General features: G+C 43.0%; 2 protein-coding genes and 1 long non-coding RNA gene across 71 annotated transcripts in view; 2 read left to right on the top strand and 1 right to left on the bottom strand.

The window, feature by feature from the left end:
* Positions 1-7,855, bottom strand: part of LOC127010059 (broad-complex core protein isoforms 1/2/3/4/5-like) — a 104,001-nt gene extending 96,146 nt beyond the window's left edge. For 3 of the 20 annotated variants that reach the window (XM_050883857.1, XM_050883861.1, XM_050883862.1), the window contains exon 1: positions 6,843-7,344. The gene's annotated coding sequence lies outside the window, so the exon portion shown is untranslated. Of the gene's footprint in view, positions 1-6,686; positions 6,793-6,842; positions 7,345-7,767 lie in introns of those variants that run through there. The other 17 variants (XM_050883868.1, XM_050883864.1, XM_050883867.1 and 14 more) reach the window with 12 other exon arrangements.
* LOC127010068 (uncharacterized) lies at positions 2,769-4,007 on the top strand. The gene is made up of 2 exons (XR_007762839.1): positions 2,769-3,213; positions 3,501-4,007. It is a non-coding gene; the product is annotated as an uncharacterized LOC127010068 (long non-coding RNA).
* Positions 7,856-11,319: 3,464 nt separating the features above from the next.
* LOC127010058 (protein virilizer homolog) overlaps positions 11,320-18,495 on the top strand; it is a 21,296-nt gene continuing 14,120 nt past the window's right edge. For all 50 annotated transcript variants that reach the window (XM_050883856.1, XM_050883853.1, XM_050883846.1 and 47 more), the window contains exons 1-7: positions 11,320-11,472; positions 13,885-13,997; positions 14,157-14,292; positions 14,755-15,024; positions 15,679-16,352; positions 16,505-16,977; positions 18,133-18,374. In XM_050883856.1, coding sequence (XP_050739813.1) covers positions 11,377-11,472; positions 13,885-13,997; positions 14,157-14,292; positions 14,755-15,024; positions 15,679-16,352; positions 16,505-16,977; positions 18,133-18,374 — 2,004 coding nt within the window. In that variant the 5' untranslated portion in view covers positions 11,320-11,376. The remainder of the gene's footprint in view (positions 11,473-13,884; positions 13,998-14,156; positions 14,293-14,754; positions 15,025-15,678; positions 16,353-16,504; positions 16,978-18,132; positions 18,375-18,495) is intronic.

Here is an 18,495-nt window from a genome sequence, read left to right as displayed (position 1 = left end):
TAAATCCCCTATATCCAGATACTAACCTGATACCAATATATTTTTCCTAACACAAACTCCGACTCCCATTTCTTCAAATATACGCTTTTTCTTTACTTATTTTAACATTTTCCTGTCAAATTTCACTATATATGTCTTTTCTAGTAATGGTAACCTCTATAATAATTCCTATATCAACATACTAACCTACAAGCCAAGTTATTTTTCTATATATTTATCTATTTTTCAACTTTTCCTTTAAATATATATCCACAATTCCCTGGCAAGTTTCACCGTATAACACATTTCTTTCCTAGTAATAATCTTTTCCTTATGCAAACTATTCTGATTTCACATTCCCCTATTCAATACTATCTACTTTTCCCTATATATAAAGACTAATATACATCCCTACCTCATCTCACTATATAACTTTTCCCCTGATAGTACTGATAACCTCTTCCTAGACCAACCATTCCTCATACCTACAAACAACCTAACATTCCTATCTCCCTAACTATATAACATGCATAGCCGACCTCCCTCTCTCTCTCTCTCCCTCATCTATTTCCCCACCTTATGTTATGTTAGCAGCCACACCCTAGCATATGTAAAGGCCTCAACTCCTGCTGGTTCAAGTGCAAGGAGATGCTGGTCTATATTTACTTCTTTTTATCAATGTTCTGTACAAGTGGAGACAGATTTAGGGCTGCGGAGAGAGGGGGGGGAGGAAAGGAGCCAGAGGAAAAATAATTGAGGTAAGGGAAGGAAAAGGGAAAGAAAAGGAAGGGAAAATAAATGGAAGGAGAGGAAGAAGAGGGAAGAGATAAAGAAAAGGAAGGGAAGGGAAAGGGAGAGGAAAGGGAGGAAATAAGAGGAAAGAGAGGTAAAGAAAAGGAAGGGAAAATAAAGGAGAGGAATAAGAGGGAAGAGAGATAAAGAAGAGGAAGGGAAGGGAAAGGGAGAAAGGGGAAGGGAAAAGAGGAAAGGAGAGGAGATAAGAGGGAGGAGAGGTAAAGAAAGGGAAGGGAAGGGAAAGGGAGAGGAAGGGAAAAGAGGAAAGGAGAGGAGGTAAGAGGGAAGAGAAGGGAAAATAAAGGCAAGGAGAGGAGGCAGAGGAAAAAAATAGAAGTAAAGAAAGAAAGGGAAGAAAAAGGGAGGAAAATAAAGGGAAAATAAAGAAAAGAAAGGAGACAAAGAGGAAACAGAGAAGGGAAAAAAAATTAACGAGATAATAAAAGAGAAGGAAAGGAAAGTAAAGGGAAGGGAGGGAGAGGCAAAGAAGAAATAGACAAGGAAAGAAATAAAGAGTAAAATAACAAGAACTTCCACTTAATAAAACAAAACAGGTGTGGTCGCTTAATGAGGTGACCCTACCTTGCCTAACCTGACCCCACTCCCTCACACCTGACACTGCCCACCTCTTAACCCCACAACCCTTTCCTGCCTCAACCCACCCAGCCACGCCTTGGGTTAACATCACGCTGAACTGGGCAGCTGGATTTCGCAAGATAGAAACTGATGAAATTAACTAACTTAACCTAACCCATCCTTTAGTAATATTATGGAACTGCCTCAACCTGCCAGCCACGCCTTGGGTTAACATCACGCTGAACTGGGCAGCTGGATTTCGCAAGATAGAAACTGATGAAACTAACTAACCTAACCTAACCCATCCTTTAGTAATATTATGGAACTGCCTCAACCCGCCAGCCACGCCTTGGGTTAACATCACGCTGAACTGGGCAGCTGGATTTTGAAAGATAGAAATTGATAGAACTAAGGCCGACTGTAGCTATCCATCTCTCTTACCTAACCTAACTTAACCTATCCTTTAGAAATATTATATAGCTACCACATTTTGCAAGCTACCCATTGACGAAACTAAGGGCCTCAACCCGCCAGCCACGCCTTGGGTTAACATGACGCTGAACTGGGCGGCTGAATTTTGCAAGATAGAAATTGATGAAACTAACTAGGGCTCTCCGCAGCCATCCACCTCTTTTACCTAACCTAACCTATCTTTCATTAATATTATCTAGCTGCCTCATTTTGCAAGCTAATCATTGATGTAACTAAGGCCCTCCATAGCTATCCATTTCTTTAACCTAACCTAACCTAACCTAACCCAACCTATTCTTTAGTAATATTATTGAGTTGAACTGGGCTGCCTCAATTCACAAGCTACCCATTCACAAAACTAAAGCCATCCATAGCTATCCACTTCTTTAACCTAACCTAACCTAACCCAAATTATTCTTTAGTAATATTATGGAGCTGAACTGGGCTGCCTCAATTCACAAGCTACCCATGATGTAACTAAGGCCATGCATAGCTATCCACTTCTTTAACCTAACCTTACCTAACCCAACCTATTCTTTAGTAATATTATTGAGCTGAACTGGGCTGCCTCAATTCACAAGCTACCCATTCACGAAACTAAAGCCATCCATAGCTATCCACTTCTTTAACCTAACCTAACCTAACCTAACCCTATTCTTAAGTAATATTATTGAGCTGAACTGGGCTGCCTCAATTCACAAGCTACCCATGATGTAACTAAGGCCATGCATAGCTATCCACTTCTTTAACCTAACCTAACCTAACCCAACCTATTCTTTAGTAATATTATTGAGCTGAACTGGGCTGCCTCAATTCACAAGCTACCCATTCACGAAACTAAAGCCATCCATAGCTATCCACTTCTTTAACCTAACCTAACCCTATTCTTAAGTAATATTATTGAGCTGAACTGGGCTGACTCATTTTGCAAGCTACCCTTGACAAAACTAAGGCCATCCATAGCTATCCACCTTTTACCTAACCTAATCTATCCTTTAGTAATATTATGGAGCTGCCTCATTATATTAACTATCACTTAAACCTAATCAAATACACCTACAGCACAGAAATTAAACCTAAACCTACCTTTGCGTGTGTGGGATGGCTATAATTACACCTTAACCTAACATAATTATAAGTTAAACCCTGAATACATAAACCTTCATTATACTAACACTTAAACCTAATCAAATACACCTACAGCACAGAAATTAAACCTAAACCTACCTTTGCGTGTGTGGGAAGGCTATAATTACACCTTAACCTAACATAATTATAAGTTAAACCCTGAATACATAAACCTTCATTATACTAACTAACACTTAAACCTAATCAAATACACCTACAGCACAGAAATTAAACCTAAACCTACCTTTGCGTGTGTGTGGAAAGGTTATAATTACACCTTCACCTAACATAATTATAAGTTAAACCCTGAATACATAAACCTTCATTATACTAACTAACACTTAAACCTAATCAAATACACCTACAGCACAGAAATTAAACCTAAACCTACCTTTGCGTGTGTGGAAAGGCTAAATTACACCTTAACCTAACATAATTATAAGTTAAACCCTGAATACATAAACCTTCATTATACTAACACTTAAACCTAATCGAATACACCTACAGCACAGAAATTAAACCTAAACCTACCTTTGAGTGTGTGTGGAAAGGTTATAATTACATACCTTAGTCTAACATAAGAACGAGCTAAACCCTCACCACATAAACTATCATAATATTTACTAACACTTAAACCTAGTCACACACACACACACACCTATAATACGCAACACTAACCTCAACCTACCTTCGTGCATGGAAAGATTATAATTACTCTTAATCCATTAGAATTATATGTTTACCGGCTTAACACACACACACACACACCTTCCTAATTCACAAGCAACCCTTAAAATAATAATATACATCAACTACATAATGATAAACTAGCTTAGATGTACCTCAAATAAAAGTGAAGATTATAATTATGTATCTAAACCATCTCTCACACACACACACACACACACACATACCTTCCTAATTCACTAGCAACCCTTAAAATAATAATAAACATCAACTACATAATGATAAACTAGCTAAAACGTACCTTAAAGGAATGTGAAGGTTAAAATTATGTATCTTAACACACACACACACATACACACACACACACACACTTCCCAAAATTCACTATAGCATCCTAAGGTAACTATTTCCTTTATTGCAGTTTCCTATTTTCCTATTCCTAATTTTACTTGAACAAAGAAAAAAAATCAAATGTAGGAAGCAAAAACACCAGGAACCGGTACTGAAAAATCCTACCACATATCCTAACCTCAGAAATATATATCCTAAAAAAAAAAAAAAATCGTATGTAGAAAGCAAAAAACACCAAATAATAGGAACCGGTACTGAAAAATCCTATCACCACATATCCTAACATCATACGTATATATCCTAACACCAAAACCGCATATTAAGGATACTCAAAACCCCTTTACACTGGGCCTCACTCCACCCCACACACGCCCCTCTCCCTTTTCCCACCCCTAACTCACCCCCCACCCCACCCAGCCTCCCGCGTACACCCCAGCCACACCCCAACTAACACATGCATCTATAAATAAATAACCCTAAGGATACCACTCACCCAGGCCCAGGTAAACCACATGAACAGGTAAATCCCAGCTTGAAATAATCGCTTAACCTCCACTGACACAGGTATGATTTCAGAAGCATGCGAGGAGGTCATAAATTGTACTGAACCTCAAGCGCTGGTTATTTGAGGGAGTTTAGTGTGTGTTCTTGAGCGTGGAAACGGTTATAAGCTTGGGGGAATTACATTAAGTGGTTGGTTTGGTAAGTGAGTAAGTACACGTCACTGGTAAGGGGGAGAGAAAAGTAAGGCTATGAAGTAAAAGCGTGAAAAAGTAAGGCTAAGATTGTATGTAGTTACGCAGAATGGTTGATTGATGTGTAATTAAGGAGAGGATGAAGTTATGTGAAGTAAAAGATGAAAAAATAAGGTAATACTTAACTGTAATGTGAAGTTTTAGCATGAGAAAGCTTATGTAGTGTGGTGTATAGTGAAGTTTTAGCATGAGAAAGCTTATGTATTGTGGTGTAATGTGAAGTTTTGTGGTGTAATGTGAAGTTTTAGCATGGAAAAGCTTATGTGTGTGGTGTATAGTGAAGTTCTAGCATGAGAAAGCTTATGTGTGTGGTGTAATGTGAAGTTCTAGCATGAGAAAGCTTATGTGTGTGGTGTATAGTGAAGTTCTAGCATGAGAAAGCTTATGTGTGTGGTGTATAGTGAAGTTTTAGTATGAGAAGGCTTAAGTAGTGTGGTGTAATGTAAAGTTTTGTGGTATAATGTGAAGTTTTAGCATGATAAAAATTATGTAGTGTTGTAATGTGAAGTTTTGGCATGAGAAAGCTTATGTAGTGTTGTAATGTGAAGTTTTAGCGTGAGAAAGCTTTCGTAGTGTCGTAATGTGAAGTTTTAGTGAAGTTCTAGCGTGAGAAAGCTTATGTAGTGTTGTAATGTGAAGTTTTAGCGTGAGAAAGCTTATGAAGTGTCGTAATGTGAAGTTCTAGCGTGAGAAAGCTTATGAAGTGTGGTGTAATGTGAAGTTTTGGCGTGAGAAAGCTTATGAAGTGTGGTGTAATGTGAAGTTTGTGGTGTAATGTGAAGAGTACAAGTCCCTCTTTTAGTATAAGCTCCTCAAATACACACACACGAACACCACACAGCATTACACAACACCGCAGCGCTAGGCAAACGTTGAGGAAGCATTATTACACAACACACAGCAATGGCAACAATACCCACGCCACCTCACACATGTAACACTACACGGCAACACTCACCCCCACCACGCGCGAACACAAAGAAACACACACACGCATACACTCAACACAACTAAGAACTAGAGATATATAGAGCCAGATGGAGATTTTGGATGTATGAGGAAGAAAAGGAAAAGGAAGAGGAGGAAAAAGGAAGTTGTCCCGCTGTTAGAAGTGAAGAAAATCACAAGCATTCACTAACACCAAACCGTACTGTGAATTCTTGAAGCAGGAGGGAAAAAGTTGATCGATCAAAGAAAACCACGAGAAACATATACACACACTTAGACCACCAAATGTTGAAGTTAGACACCAAAGAAACATTCAACAGAAACACACATACACAAATCTATTCACTGTGACCACCAAGCCCGTACTGAAGTTCTTGAAAGACGAGAGAAAAGATGAAAAAAGTAATTTAGGTGAAGTCACGGTTATATATCAAAGAAACACTGAACAGGAACACACATACACACACATCTGTTCACTATGACCACCAAGCCCGTACTGGAAATTCTCGGGGAAAAGGAAGTTGCGAGGAAGTCCGGTTAAGTAAGCTTCCAATAAGCCACCAGGAAGAAGGATGCAATAGAGCCCCGGGGTAGGTAAGAGGGCAGAGTCCAGAAACAGGTAATTCAAACCCCAACCAGGTGAAAATCAGGTAAGGGCTCACATTTCTCGCAGGGGCATGAACGAATGGAGACAAGACGCTTATAGTAATGTCCATGAGTGGCTCGCGTGTGTGTGTGTGGCTCTCTAGTAAAGCAATCAGAGTACAGAATGATTCACAGCCAAGTCCAGAAACAGGTAATTCGAATCCCAAAACCAGGTGAAATCAGGTAGACTCATTTCTCGTAGGGGCATGAACGACCGGGGACACAAGACGCTTATAGTAATGTCCAAGAGTGTCTCGCGTGTGTGTGGCTCTCAAGTAAAGGAATCAGAGAACAGGACAGAAACAGGTAATTCAAATCCCAAAACCAGGTGAAAATCAGGTAATGACTCACATTTCTCGTAGGGGCATGAACGACCGGGGACACAAGACGCTTATAGTTATGTCCAAGAGTGTCTCGTGTGTGTGTGGCTCTCAAGTAAAGCAGAGTACAGGACAGAAACAGGTAATTCAAACCCTAAAACCAGGTGAAAATCAGATAATGACTCACATTTCTCGTAGGGGCATGAACGATCGGGGACACAAGACGCTTATAGTTATGTCCAAGAGTGGCTCGCGTGCGTGGCTCTCTTGTAAAGGAATCAGAGTACAGAATGATTCACAGCCAAGTCCATCTGGAGGGGGGCACACCACCGGGGGCTGAGGCTGGGGGCGGCATGGGCAGGGGCATCACGGGGGGAGGACACGCTGCAGGAGGCACGGGAGGCGGCGGCGTGAGGCAGAGTCAGACAAAGAACCATGTCTGTCTCCCTGCCCATAAAGCACAGAACCCCGAGAACCGCAGCACCACAGCACACGTGAACCTCCACTAAAGGCTTAAACAGGACTCGGCGCCAGTGTCTTCCCGCCCTGCAGCGTCCAGCCCTCTCGCCTACTCCCGTTCACCTCAGGCGGAGTAATAAATTAAGGCGGAGGAGGTGGAGGGAGGTGCCGGGAGGAGCCTGGCTAAGAAATGGACGCCTTTGGCCCTTTCTTTGTCCTGGTGGCGGCGGCGGGACCTTAAAAAGATGCCATCACCTCTTCACCAATACCCCAAAAACACCCAAAAAAGGCCCAAATCCACCCCGTTTTTCCCCATTCCCCCGCGCCCTTAGACTCTGCCCCACCGGAATTCCTCCCAAAAGGCTTAATTCTCCTCTCAGGGACGTGGAAAAGGCGTGAGTTAAGGCGTGGACATAAATACCTCACCAGCAACCCTCGGCCGCGTCCCTCCCGGCAACGGACGCCACCAAACACCACCTCCCGGAACCTCACCCAAACTTCCTTTTCCCCTTAAAATCCCCCTTATTTCCCCACCCACGGCCTCCCCATGCATGCCAGTTTAACCCCCGCGCCATGCCCCACCGATGGACACACCTGAGGGCCGCGGACAGGGCGTATGGCCGGAGCTACGCGGGGAAATAAATCATACTCACATATCACAGCCAGACAGGAACGTGCAAATGGCGGGAACGAAGCGGCCCTGACGTCATCAATCAATACCTACGAGGGGTTCCCAGCCTTGCCAGACGCCTTATTTTGACGCTTTATATACGGGGGCAGCATCATCTAACACCTCCATCATTCCTACCACTCCGATTCATTAGCTAAAGCGTGATTCCCGTCGATTCCAATATGGCTGTGATCTCATTTTAGTCATTTTTCACCTATAGGAGGGTTCTCAGCCTTGCCAGACGCCTTATTTTAACGCTTTATATACGGGGGTAGCATCATCTAACACCCCCATCATTCCTACCACTCCGATTCATTAGCTAAAGCGTGATTCCCGTCGATTCCAAAATGGCTGTGATCTCATTTTAGTCATTTTTCACCTATAGGAGGGTTCTCAGCCTTGCCAGACGCCTTATTTTGACGCTTTATATACGGGGGTAGCATCATCTAACACCCCCATCATTCCTACCACTCCGATTCATTAGCTAAAGCGTGATTCCCGTCGATTCCAAAATGGCTGTGATCTCATTTTAGTCATTTTTCACCTATAGGAGGGTTCTCAGCCTTGCCAGACGCCTTATTTTGACGCTTTATATACGGGGGTAGCATCATCTAACACCTCCATCATTCCTACCACTCTGATTCATAAGCTAAAGCGTGATTCCCACCGTGTTCCAGTCGACTCCTAAATGGCTGTGATCTTATGTATGCCTTTGGAGAGGTTCTCAGCCTTGCCAGACGCCTTATTTTAACTCATTATATACGGGAATAGTATAATTTAACGCCTCCATCTTTACTTTCCTTGTGATTTATTAGCTAAAGCGTGATTCCAGTCGATTCCAAAATGGCTGTGATCTCATTTTAGTTATTTTTCACCTATGGGAGGGATTCTCAGCCTTCCCAGCCGCCTTATTTTAATTCATTATATACGGGGATAGTATAATTTAACGCCTCCATCTTTACTTCCCCTGTGATTTATTAGCTAAAGCGTGATTCCAGTCGATTCCAAAATGGCTGTGATCTCATTTTAGTCATTTTCACCTATGGGAGGGATTCTCAGCCTTCCCAGACGCCTTATTTTAATTAATTATATACCGGAATAGTATAATTTAACGCCTCCATCTTTACTTCCCCTGTGATTTATTAGCTAAAGCGTAATTCCTAGCGTGATTCCAGTCGATTCCAAAATGGCTGTGATCTCATTTTAGTCATTTTTCAGGGATTCTCAGCCTTCCCAGACGCCTTATTTTAATTCATTATATACGGGAATAGTATAATTTAACGCCTCCATCTTTACGTTCCCTGTGATTTATTAGCTAAAGCGTGATTCCAAGCTTATTCCAGTCAACTCCTAAATGGCTGTGAGCTTTTATTTCGCAGCATCCTTGGAGCTTCAGATTTTCCGGGACGCCGTTTTTATATATGTGCATTTATCATGAGTAAAGTTTTGTCCTGTGCGGCGGTGGTTAGTTTAGTGATTCATGGCCAAAAATATCATTCTTGGCGGCATGGCTGAAGTTATGGCGCGGGCTTTTTGAAATTTAGATGGCCCACACACCTCATTCATCTCCCATTACAGCCTCCAAGGGACATCTAGGCGCATTTTCACTCTATATAATGCTTTTTCTTACTCTTATTCATTATTAAAACTAGCACTCATGGCTTTTAGGGGCGAGATGTGAGTATGTACAGAGATGTTTTGGCTTTCACGCGGTAGAACATAAGAACATAAGAACGCAGGAGTCTACATTTTCACTCTATATAATGCTTTTTTACTCTTATTTATTATTAAAACTGGTATTCATGGCTTTTAGGGGCGAGATGTGAGTATGTATAGATGTTTGGCTTTCACGCGGTATATATATTTGAATGTCCCACACACCTCATTACAGCCTCCAAAGGGATATCTAAGCTCATTTTCACCCTATATAATGCTTTTTCTTACTCTTATTCATTATTAAAACTGGTATTCATGGCTTTTAGGGGCGAGATGTGAGTATGTATAGATGTTTTGGCTTTCACGCGGTACTTTTTGAATGTCCCAAACACCTCATTTATCTCCCATTACAGCCTCCCGGGGACATCTAGGCGCATTTTCACCCTATATAATGCTTTTTCTTACTCTTATTCATTATTAAAACGCATTCATGGCTTTTAGGGGCGAGATGTGAGTATGTATAGAGATGTTTTGGCTTTCACGCGGTAGAACATAAGAACATAAGAACGCAGGAGTCTACATTTTCACTCTATATAATGCTTTTTTACTCTTATTTATTATTAAAACTGGTATTCATGGCTTTTAGGGGCGAGATGTGAGTATGTATAGATGTTTGGCTTTCACGCGGTATATATATTTGAATGTCCCACACACCTCATTACAGCCTCCAAAGGGATATCTAAGCTCATTTTCACCCTATATAATGCTTTTTCTTACTCTTATTCATTATTAAAACTGGTATTCATGGCTTTTAGGGGCGAGATGTGAGTATGTATAGAGATGTTTGGCTTTCACGCGGTATATATATTTGAATGTCCCAAATACCTCATGTATCTCCCATTACAGCCTCCTGGAGATATCTAAGCTCATTTTCACGCTATATAATGCTTTTTCCGTCTTATTCATTATTAAAACTGGCATTCAAGGCTTTTAGGGGTGAGATGCGAGTATATATATGAGATGATTGGCTTTTTTTAATGTCTCACACACCTCATATTTCTCCCATTACAGCCTCCCCAGGGATATCTAAGCTCATTTTCACCCTATATAATGCTTTTTTTACTCATATTCATTATTTAAACTAGCATTCAAGGCTTTTAGGGGCGAGATAAGGAAATGTACGATATGTTGGGCAATTCTCGCGGTCCTGTTTGAATGCCCCAATGTCACCACGCACCTCATTCCAGGCTATTTTATTACCCTTCATAAGCCCGTGTCTCCCTCATTACGTGCCTCATCAATGCCTTAAACTCTCTGATATTTGTTTTATGTGATGCCGTGGGCTGAGGGGGCGATATAAGTTTAATTTCCGTGATATTCCAAAGTTCCTGTTTGTCGAAGTTTCCAGAAGTCGCTTTATTTTGTCGCGCCAAATTTGAACCCTCAGGAAACTTTGAGGAGACCGCTGTATTTTACCTTACGTGGCTTTATAACTATTCAGGGGGACGAAAAACTTAAAATTAAAGGATATGAATGAATTTTGGAAGGTAGAAAGAGCATATGACTTGACAGGGAAGGATTTTTGTGAGTGCCATTCAGAAGACATAACTCCTGACCTTGAACCGATTTAAAACATATATATAAGCGTTAAAATATGTATAAAAAGGTCGCAAAGTAAGAATAACATCACCATATGGCCTAAAATTTAATTAACAGCAAACATTATGACGTTACGATTCTTTAAGCAATAGATAAGCACCAAGATTCAACCGTAAACTATAATTGAATTTAAGATATATGCATTAAAACCCATTTCAGAGTTAATAATGCATATAAATAACAAGATAATCTATTAGGCCCGTATCCCCTGTGCCCGGCGTGGGATTGTTGTCGTCGTTGTTGTTTGTTTACGTATGGTTCCCCTCAGGCAGGAATCATGTTCGAGTTACTCTTTTTCGACACCTTTTCGCATGAAGTGAGCGAGGTGGGTATACAAGACTCCCAGGAAGGCCGAGGAAGCTGTGTGCACCATGTATGTGTGTGTATGTGTGCGTGTGTGACTGTGTGCCCCTCCCCCTCACCCCTAGACCTACCCGTGTTATAAGATGTCCGTGTTATAGGATGTCCGTTATATAGTGAGCGAGGTGAGTGTACAGAGGTCCTGGGAAGACTAAGGAAGCTGTGTGTACCTTGTGTGTGTGCGTGTGTGTGTGCGTGTTGTCCTGTCACTGCCCGCCCCTCCCCCCACCCCTAGACCTACCCGTGTTATAAGATGTCCGTGTTATAGGGTGTCCGTGTTATAGGATGTCTGTTATATAGGATGTCCGTGTTATAGGATGTCCATTATATAGGATGTCCATGTTATAGGATGTCCGTGTTATAGGATGTCCATTATATAGGATGTCCGTGTTTTAGGATGTCCGTGTTATAGGATGTCTCCGTTATATAGGATGTCCATGTTATAGGATGTCCGTGTTATAGGATGTCCGTTATATAGGATGTCCGTGTTATAGGATGCCCGTTATATAGGATGTCCGTGTTATAGGATGTCCGCGTTATAGGATGTCCGTGTTTTAGGATGTCTGCATTATAGGATGTCCATTATATAGGATGTCCGTGTTTTAGGATGTCCATGTTATAGGATGTCCGGGGGAATATTCATGAAAGTATAGTCCACTAATATCGAGATGCTGAGTGCTTATTTCAGGACAAAATATGGTGCTGTTTATCATGGAGGCAGTATTTTTCTCTACGGAAGAAAATCATTGGTTGGGTGAAACCGTAAATTGTCCGGACCCACCGCCGCAGCCGCCAAATAGCTTGCGGAGGGGTTTAGCTTGGACACCCGTGGGAAATCGAGGGTTTTGGATGGGGGAGCTTATTTAAACTACTCCAACCAAACTTTACATAACCTCCATAACACCCTCATGTATACGCAACTTATTTCTGTACATAACCTCCATAACCCCCTCATGTATACGCAACTTATTTCTGTACATAACCTCCATAACACCCTCATGTATACGCAACTTATTTCTGTACATAACCTCCATAACCCCCTCATGTATACGCAACTTATTTCTGTACATAACCTCCATAACACCCTCATGTATACGCAACTTATTTCTGTACATAACCTCCATAACACCCTCATGTATACGCAACTTATTTCTGTACATAACCTCCATAACCCCTCATGTATACAACTTATTTCTGTACATAACCTCCATAACCCCTCATGTATCTGAACTTATTTCTGTACATAACCTCCATAACCCCTCATGTATCATAACTTATTTCTGTACCTAACCCCCATAACCACCTCATGTATACGCAACTTATTTCTGTACATAACCTCCATAACCCCCTCATGTATACGCAACTTATTTCTGTACATAACCTCCATAACCCCCTCATGTATACGCAACTTATTTCTGTACATAACCTCCATAACACCCTCATGTATACGCAACTTATTTCTGTACATAACCTCCATAACACCCTCATGTATCATAACTTATTTCTGTACATAACCTCCATAACCCCCTCATGTATCATAACTTATTTCTGTACATAACCTCCATAACCCTCATGTATCGTAACTTATTTCTGTACATAACCTCCATAACCCCCTCATGTATCATAACTTATTTCTGTACATAACCTCCATAACCCCCTCATGTATACGCAACTTATTTCTGTACATAACCTCCATAACACCCTCATGTATACGCAACTTATTTCTGTACATAACCTCCATAACACCCTCATGTATACGCAACTTATTTCTGTACATAACCTCCATAACCCCCCCATGTATACGCAACTTATTTCTGTACATAACCTCCATAACACCCTCATGTATACGCAACTTATTTCTGTACATAACCTCCATAACACCCTCATGTATACGCAACTTATTTCTGCGAAGAGGTATTTCTTGCAACACCGGCTGGACCGCTGCCGGGAGAGGAGACAGCGCTTTCGTGAATATTATCCTTTAAATGTCTTCAGCATAAGGTGTTGGCCAGCAGAAATACAAGGCGCAGGGTGGGGCAGGATAGGGCGGTGGCGGGGGTGGTCCGGTGATGCTGGGTGGGAGCAGGGTGGTGGCGGGTGCACCTCGGGCATTGAAAAGTCAATCATTTAGTGGTTATGGGTTAATGTGTTAGCTTTAGGTGGGGTTCTGTTAGGTTGTAAGTAATAGTTACCACCTAATTAACTAGCGGCAATAAGTAGAATTTAGGGCATCAGCTATACCTGCATGTGGCCTCAGTGCATAAGACATTTTTCCTCATTACCTGATGTTTTGCAAAAGTGACGTAACATTTAAAATCACAGGTTTTTCGATATTTCAGATAAAGAGAATGAAATCAAAAATTCTGTTGTCACTCATCCACTAACACTGGCCCTCCCTTGTCCCCCCCCCCCACTTCCCCCACAGAAGGTGCAGCTGGATCTGGTACAGTTCCCCCGGCCGGTGCAGGTGGCTGAGGTGCGTGCCATCCCCCTCGGAGCGCGCGTACAGGCGGACTTCCCGGGTGGAGTGAGGCTCGGGTGAGTGTGTGGTCTTAGCCAATTGTGTTTTCCTATCTTCCTACTAATTATTCTTAGGGTGTCTTCATTTTGAGTAGAAATACAGGAGGCCCAGGAAGCATTAACCAACACAGCTATTAAACTAGGTGTCAGATCCTAACATTCTCCTGCCGCCCCCAGAGCCACCAACCCCAGCCAGTTTGAGATCGAGTTCTTCGTCAATGACCTGAGCAAGCGCGGCGCCGGCACCTTCGAGAGCGTGGGGTGCCTACAGTACAACCAGCAGGGCAAGATACACATGGACTTTGAGAAGAAGGTGAGTGGGGCAGTTAGGTGGTGAAGGTGTGTGTGTGTGTGTGTGTGTTTGGTTGTTTTTGTGTAGTTGTATTTACCTAGTTTAATGTCCTGTTTCCATATCTGTATTGGTCAAGTTTTACCTTAATTTCCATACAGTCTTTCCCTTCACAATTTCTCCTAATTCATGCCAAGTATTTACATTTCTGTGGGGTAGACTGTACTGTGTGTGTGTGTGTGTGTGTGTGTGAAGACGATTTTGGAGAAATATACGTAACATTAAATGAAAAAATAAAGGTACGCATTCTGTATTATAAAAAAAATCCATCTCTCTTCTTAAACCCCAGAAAACACTTGCAATATACACAATACGTAATATACACAACATTAAAATAGAAATGAATGTATGAATTCAATATATACTAAAATAATCCTCTCTCTCTCTCTCTCTCTCTCTCTCTCTCTCTCTCTCCGCACCCCATAGGTCCCAACCGACGGCCTTCTCCTCCGAGGGAACTACAACACCATCACTCTGGCGGTGTATGGCAACCTCACCAAGGTCCAGCGTGAGCCCTCCCCCGCCCCGCCACAGCTGCCCGCCCCGACCCCGGCCAAGCCCCCAAAACCCGTCCCGGTCCAACCCTCATCCTCTTCAGCCCCCCCGGTTGCTGCCCCGACACCCGCACACCCGCCCCCGGAGAAGCTGAACACTCACGATCGCATCCGGGACTGGTTGGAGGAAACGAGGGAGTGTGTGAGTGTTGTTGTTGTTGTTGTAGTTGTTGTTTTGGTATATTGATCTTTTATCTCCCTTCCTTGTCCCCTATATTCATCCTCCCTTAATCCCTCTTGCTCCCTTCCCCCAAAATGAATTAGCTATGTACCTTTCTTTTCCTCCCTTCTTTCTTCCCTTTTCTCCCTTAACCTCCCTTCCTAACCCCAATATCCTCCCTTAATCCCTCTCTCTCCCTCCCTCAAAAATGAATTACCTATCTACCTTTCCTTTCCTCCCTTCCTTCTCTCTCCCTTAACCTCCCTTCCTCATATCCCATAACTATCCTCCCTTAATCCCTCTTTCTCCCTCCCTCAAAATGAATTACCTATCTACCTTTCCTTTCCTCCCTTCCTTCTCTCTCCCTTAACCTCCCTTCCTCATATCCCATAACTATCCTCCCTTAATCCCTTTTGCTCCCTCCCCCAAAATGACTAACCTATCTACCTTTCCTTTCCTCCCTTCTTCCCTTTCTCTCCCTTATCCTTCTTTTGTCTTTCCCTTCCCTTCCTCTTCCTCCCTTGACACCTATTTCCCTTCCTCCAAAATAATCTCCTTAATCTTCCTTTCCTCCCTTAACCTCCCTTCCTCATATACCATAACTACCCCCCTTAATGCCTCTTCTCTCTCCCTCAGGCCCCGCGCTCACCCTTGGAATATGAGGAAACAAAGCAACCCTGGGAGGAGGAACATCCCAGGGAGTTCGAGAGGGAGAGGGAGAGAGAGCGAGAGAGGGAGCGAGACCAGCGGACTTACCGAGGGGATAACAGGGAGAGAGAAAGAGATAGAGAGAGGGAGAGAGATAGGAGATCATGGAGTAGAGAGAGAAGCTGGGATCGGAGCGAACGAGGAAGCTCACGGAGAGATTCCCGGAGAGACGTGGAGAGAGATCGAGATAGAGACAGAGAGAGGGAGAGAGAACGAGAGCGAGAGAGAGAGCGTGAGAGGGAGAGAGAGAGGGAAAGAGAGCGAGATAAAGAGAGAGATAGAGATAGAGAACGAGAGAAGGAGAGAGACAGAGAGAGAGATCGGGAGAGAGACAGAGACCGAGATAGAGATAAGGAGAGAGAACGGGAGAAAGAGAGAGATAGAGAGAGGGAGAGAGAGAGAGGAAGAGACAGCAAGAGAGAGAGTGATAGAGAGAAGGAGAGAAGATTGAGCAGGGACAGCAGAGAGAGATATGAGGAGGAAAGAGGAGGAGGAGGAGGAGGAGGAGGAGGAGGACCAGGAGGAGGAGGAGGAGGAGAGAGAGGAGGAGGAGGTCTTCTGCCTGATCCTCCTTCCTCCTTGCGATTACGGCGAACTTCCGAGTAAGTATTTTTATTATTATTATTATTATTATTATTATTATTATTATTGGGACTGTGAAAAATAACTTAATGCTACTACTACTACTACTACTACTACTACTACTACTACTACTACTACTACTAAACCCCCCTCTCTCCCCCCCTCTTAACAGAACCGATTTCGGCCGCCGCCCTCGAACCCCAATGGACAACACCCCCACCCCTCCAACCCCCCTCCTGAACCCCGCTCCCCCTCCCCCTCTCCTCCCGCTCCCCACCCCGAACATACCTCCACTCACCACCCCCAACACAACCCCAATGGAGGAAACCCCGAACGCCAGAGAGGAAAGTGGAGGAGGAGGTGGAGGCGCGATGGAGAGTCTACCTGTCTTACCTCCGCTGCCTGCCGAGGATATGGAGGCAATTAGCGATGATGAGGAGTTACCTGACCTACCTGGAGAGACAGTGGAGGTGGAGGAGGAATACCCGATGGAGGAGGGAATGGAGGAGATGGCGATGGAGGGGCCGCAACACCATCACCCGCACCTCCCGCCGCACCACCACCACCACCATCACCACCTCCAGCCGCACCACCTCCAGTCACATCATCACCACCATCATCTTCATCACCATCATGCCGAGGAAGGTGAGGAGGTGGTGGTTTTTTTTTTTTTTTTTTTTTTTTTCATTTTCTTTATCTTCATTTTCTTTATCTTTGTCTTCTCGTCCCGTTCTTGTTTTCTTGTCTTCGTACATTTTCTTCTTCATCCTTCAAATCCTTTCCTGTCTTCTCCTTTCTATAATATTTCTTTTATTTATGTGCCGTATTTTGCAGCGTATAACCCGCACCCCAAACTTTAAGACAATAATTTTGGGAAAAAAAGGTTCTTAAAATTTTGAGATATATGTACGGTTAAAGAACATTGATGGTGTACAGTTTCCCGGAATTTACTTATTTTTATCTCCCTTCCTTGTCCCCTATATTCATCCTCCCTTAATCCCTCTTGCTCCCTTCCTCCAAAATGAATTAGCTATGTACCATTCTTTTTCTCCCTTAACCTCCCTTGGATTGACGAGCGTCCTTGAGTTAAGCAATGAAAATGGTGGTCGGGCTGGTGTTGCAAGAAATATATGAATACATCAATCAAAGCATTATTATGTGCACTTAAGATCGTAATATTAATAATAAATAATGAACACAGATATTTTTTTTCCAATATGATTTTTTTATGTAGCTTGTACTACTTAAATTTGCAACAGTGCAGCTCTGTCAAACAAAACAATGCAAATGGCAGCCAGGTCGGGTCGGCAGAGACGTGGGATTGCAGTCCTCCACCGATTTCATTTATTTTTTATTTTTCCTGGTTATTTGGTCGCCCTGTATTCTATGGTAGCATATTATAAGACAGCTATGGACTACGAAGGATCATTAACAGTAATAAAGGTAAGTTTACGGTTGGTATTGGACAAGACAAAAAAAGACCCTTAAAACACCCCAAAATAGAAAAAATAACCAGTAAAAATTTGTACCTTCGGCATATAACTCGCTGGGGTAAACTTTCAGGCATTTTGAAGTGAAAACAGTGTGCGTTATAAGCTACAAAATACGTTAATTACTCCGTTCTCTTCTCTTCTGTTGTCTTCTATTTTCTTCCTTTCTTCATATTTCTTTATAATCTTTTCTTCCTATATCAACATTTATCATTTTTCATCATGTTGTGCTTAATTACCCCTGGGTCTAATTCTTGTCCACTTCCTCCACCACCAGCACCACTGCACCCTAACGCCTCCTCCCCCACAGGTGACGAGGGCGAGGGTTTCGGCTACGAGGAGATCATGAGTGACGAGGAGGAGCTTCCCGAGTACCAGTATGAGGAGGAGTGGGTCATTGATGAGTGGGAGGACTGGCTGCGGCCCCTCGTGCTTGACCCCATCCCTCTCGACCCCCCCAAGCAGCTGGTGTCCCCTATCGTCACAGAGTTCCAGGTCGCCCTCGAACGGTGCAGGACGGAGAGTGTGTACCTGGAGGATGAGCAGCCGCAGGTGAGGAGGAGGAGGAGGAGGAGGAGGAGACATTTTAAGTAGGTGAATAAGGAGAAGGAAGAAAAAGAGGAGGAGGAGTAGGATAGGGGGATAGGAGGAGGATTGGATGAAGAGAAAGAAG

The sequence above is a fragment of the Eriocheir sinensis genome, chromosome 42 (genome assembly GCF_024679095.1).
Source record: "Eriocheir sinensis breed Jianghai 21 chromosome 42, ASM2467909v1, whole genome shotgun sequence".
In the NCBI taxonomy this organism is placed as follows: Eukaryota; Metazoa; Arthropoda; class Malacostraca; order Decapoda; family Varunidae; genus Eriocheir; species Eriocheir sinensis.
Note: the sequence above shows the minus strand (reverse complement) of the source record. Positions and strands in the feature narration are given on the sequence as shown.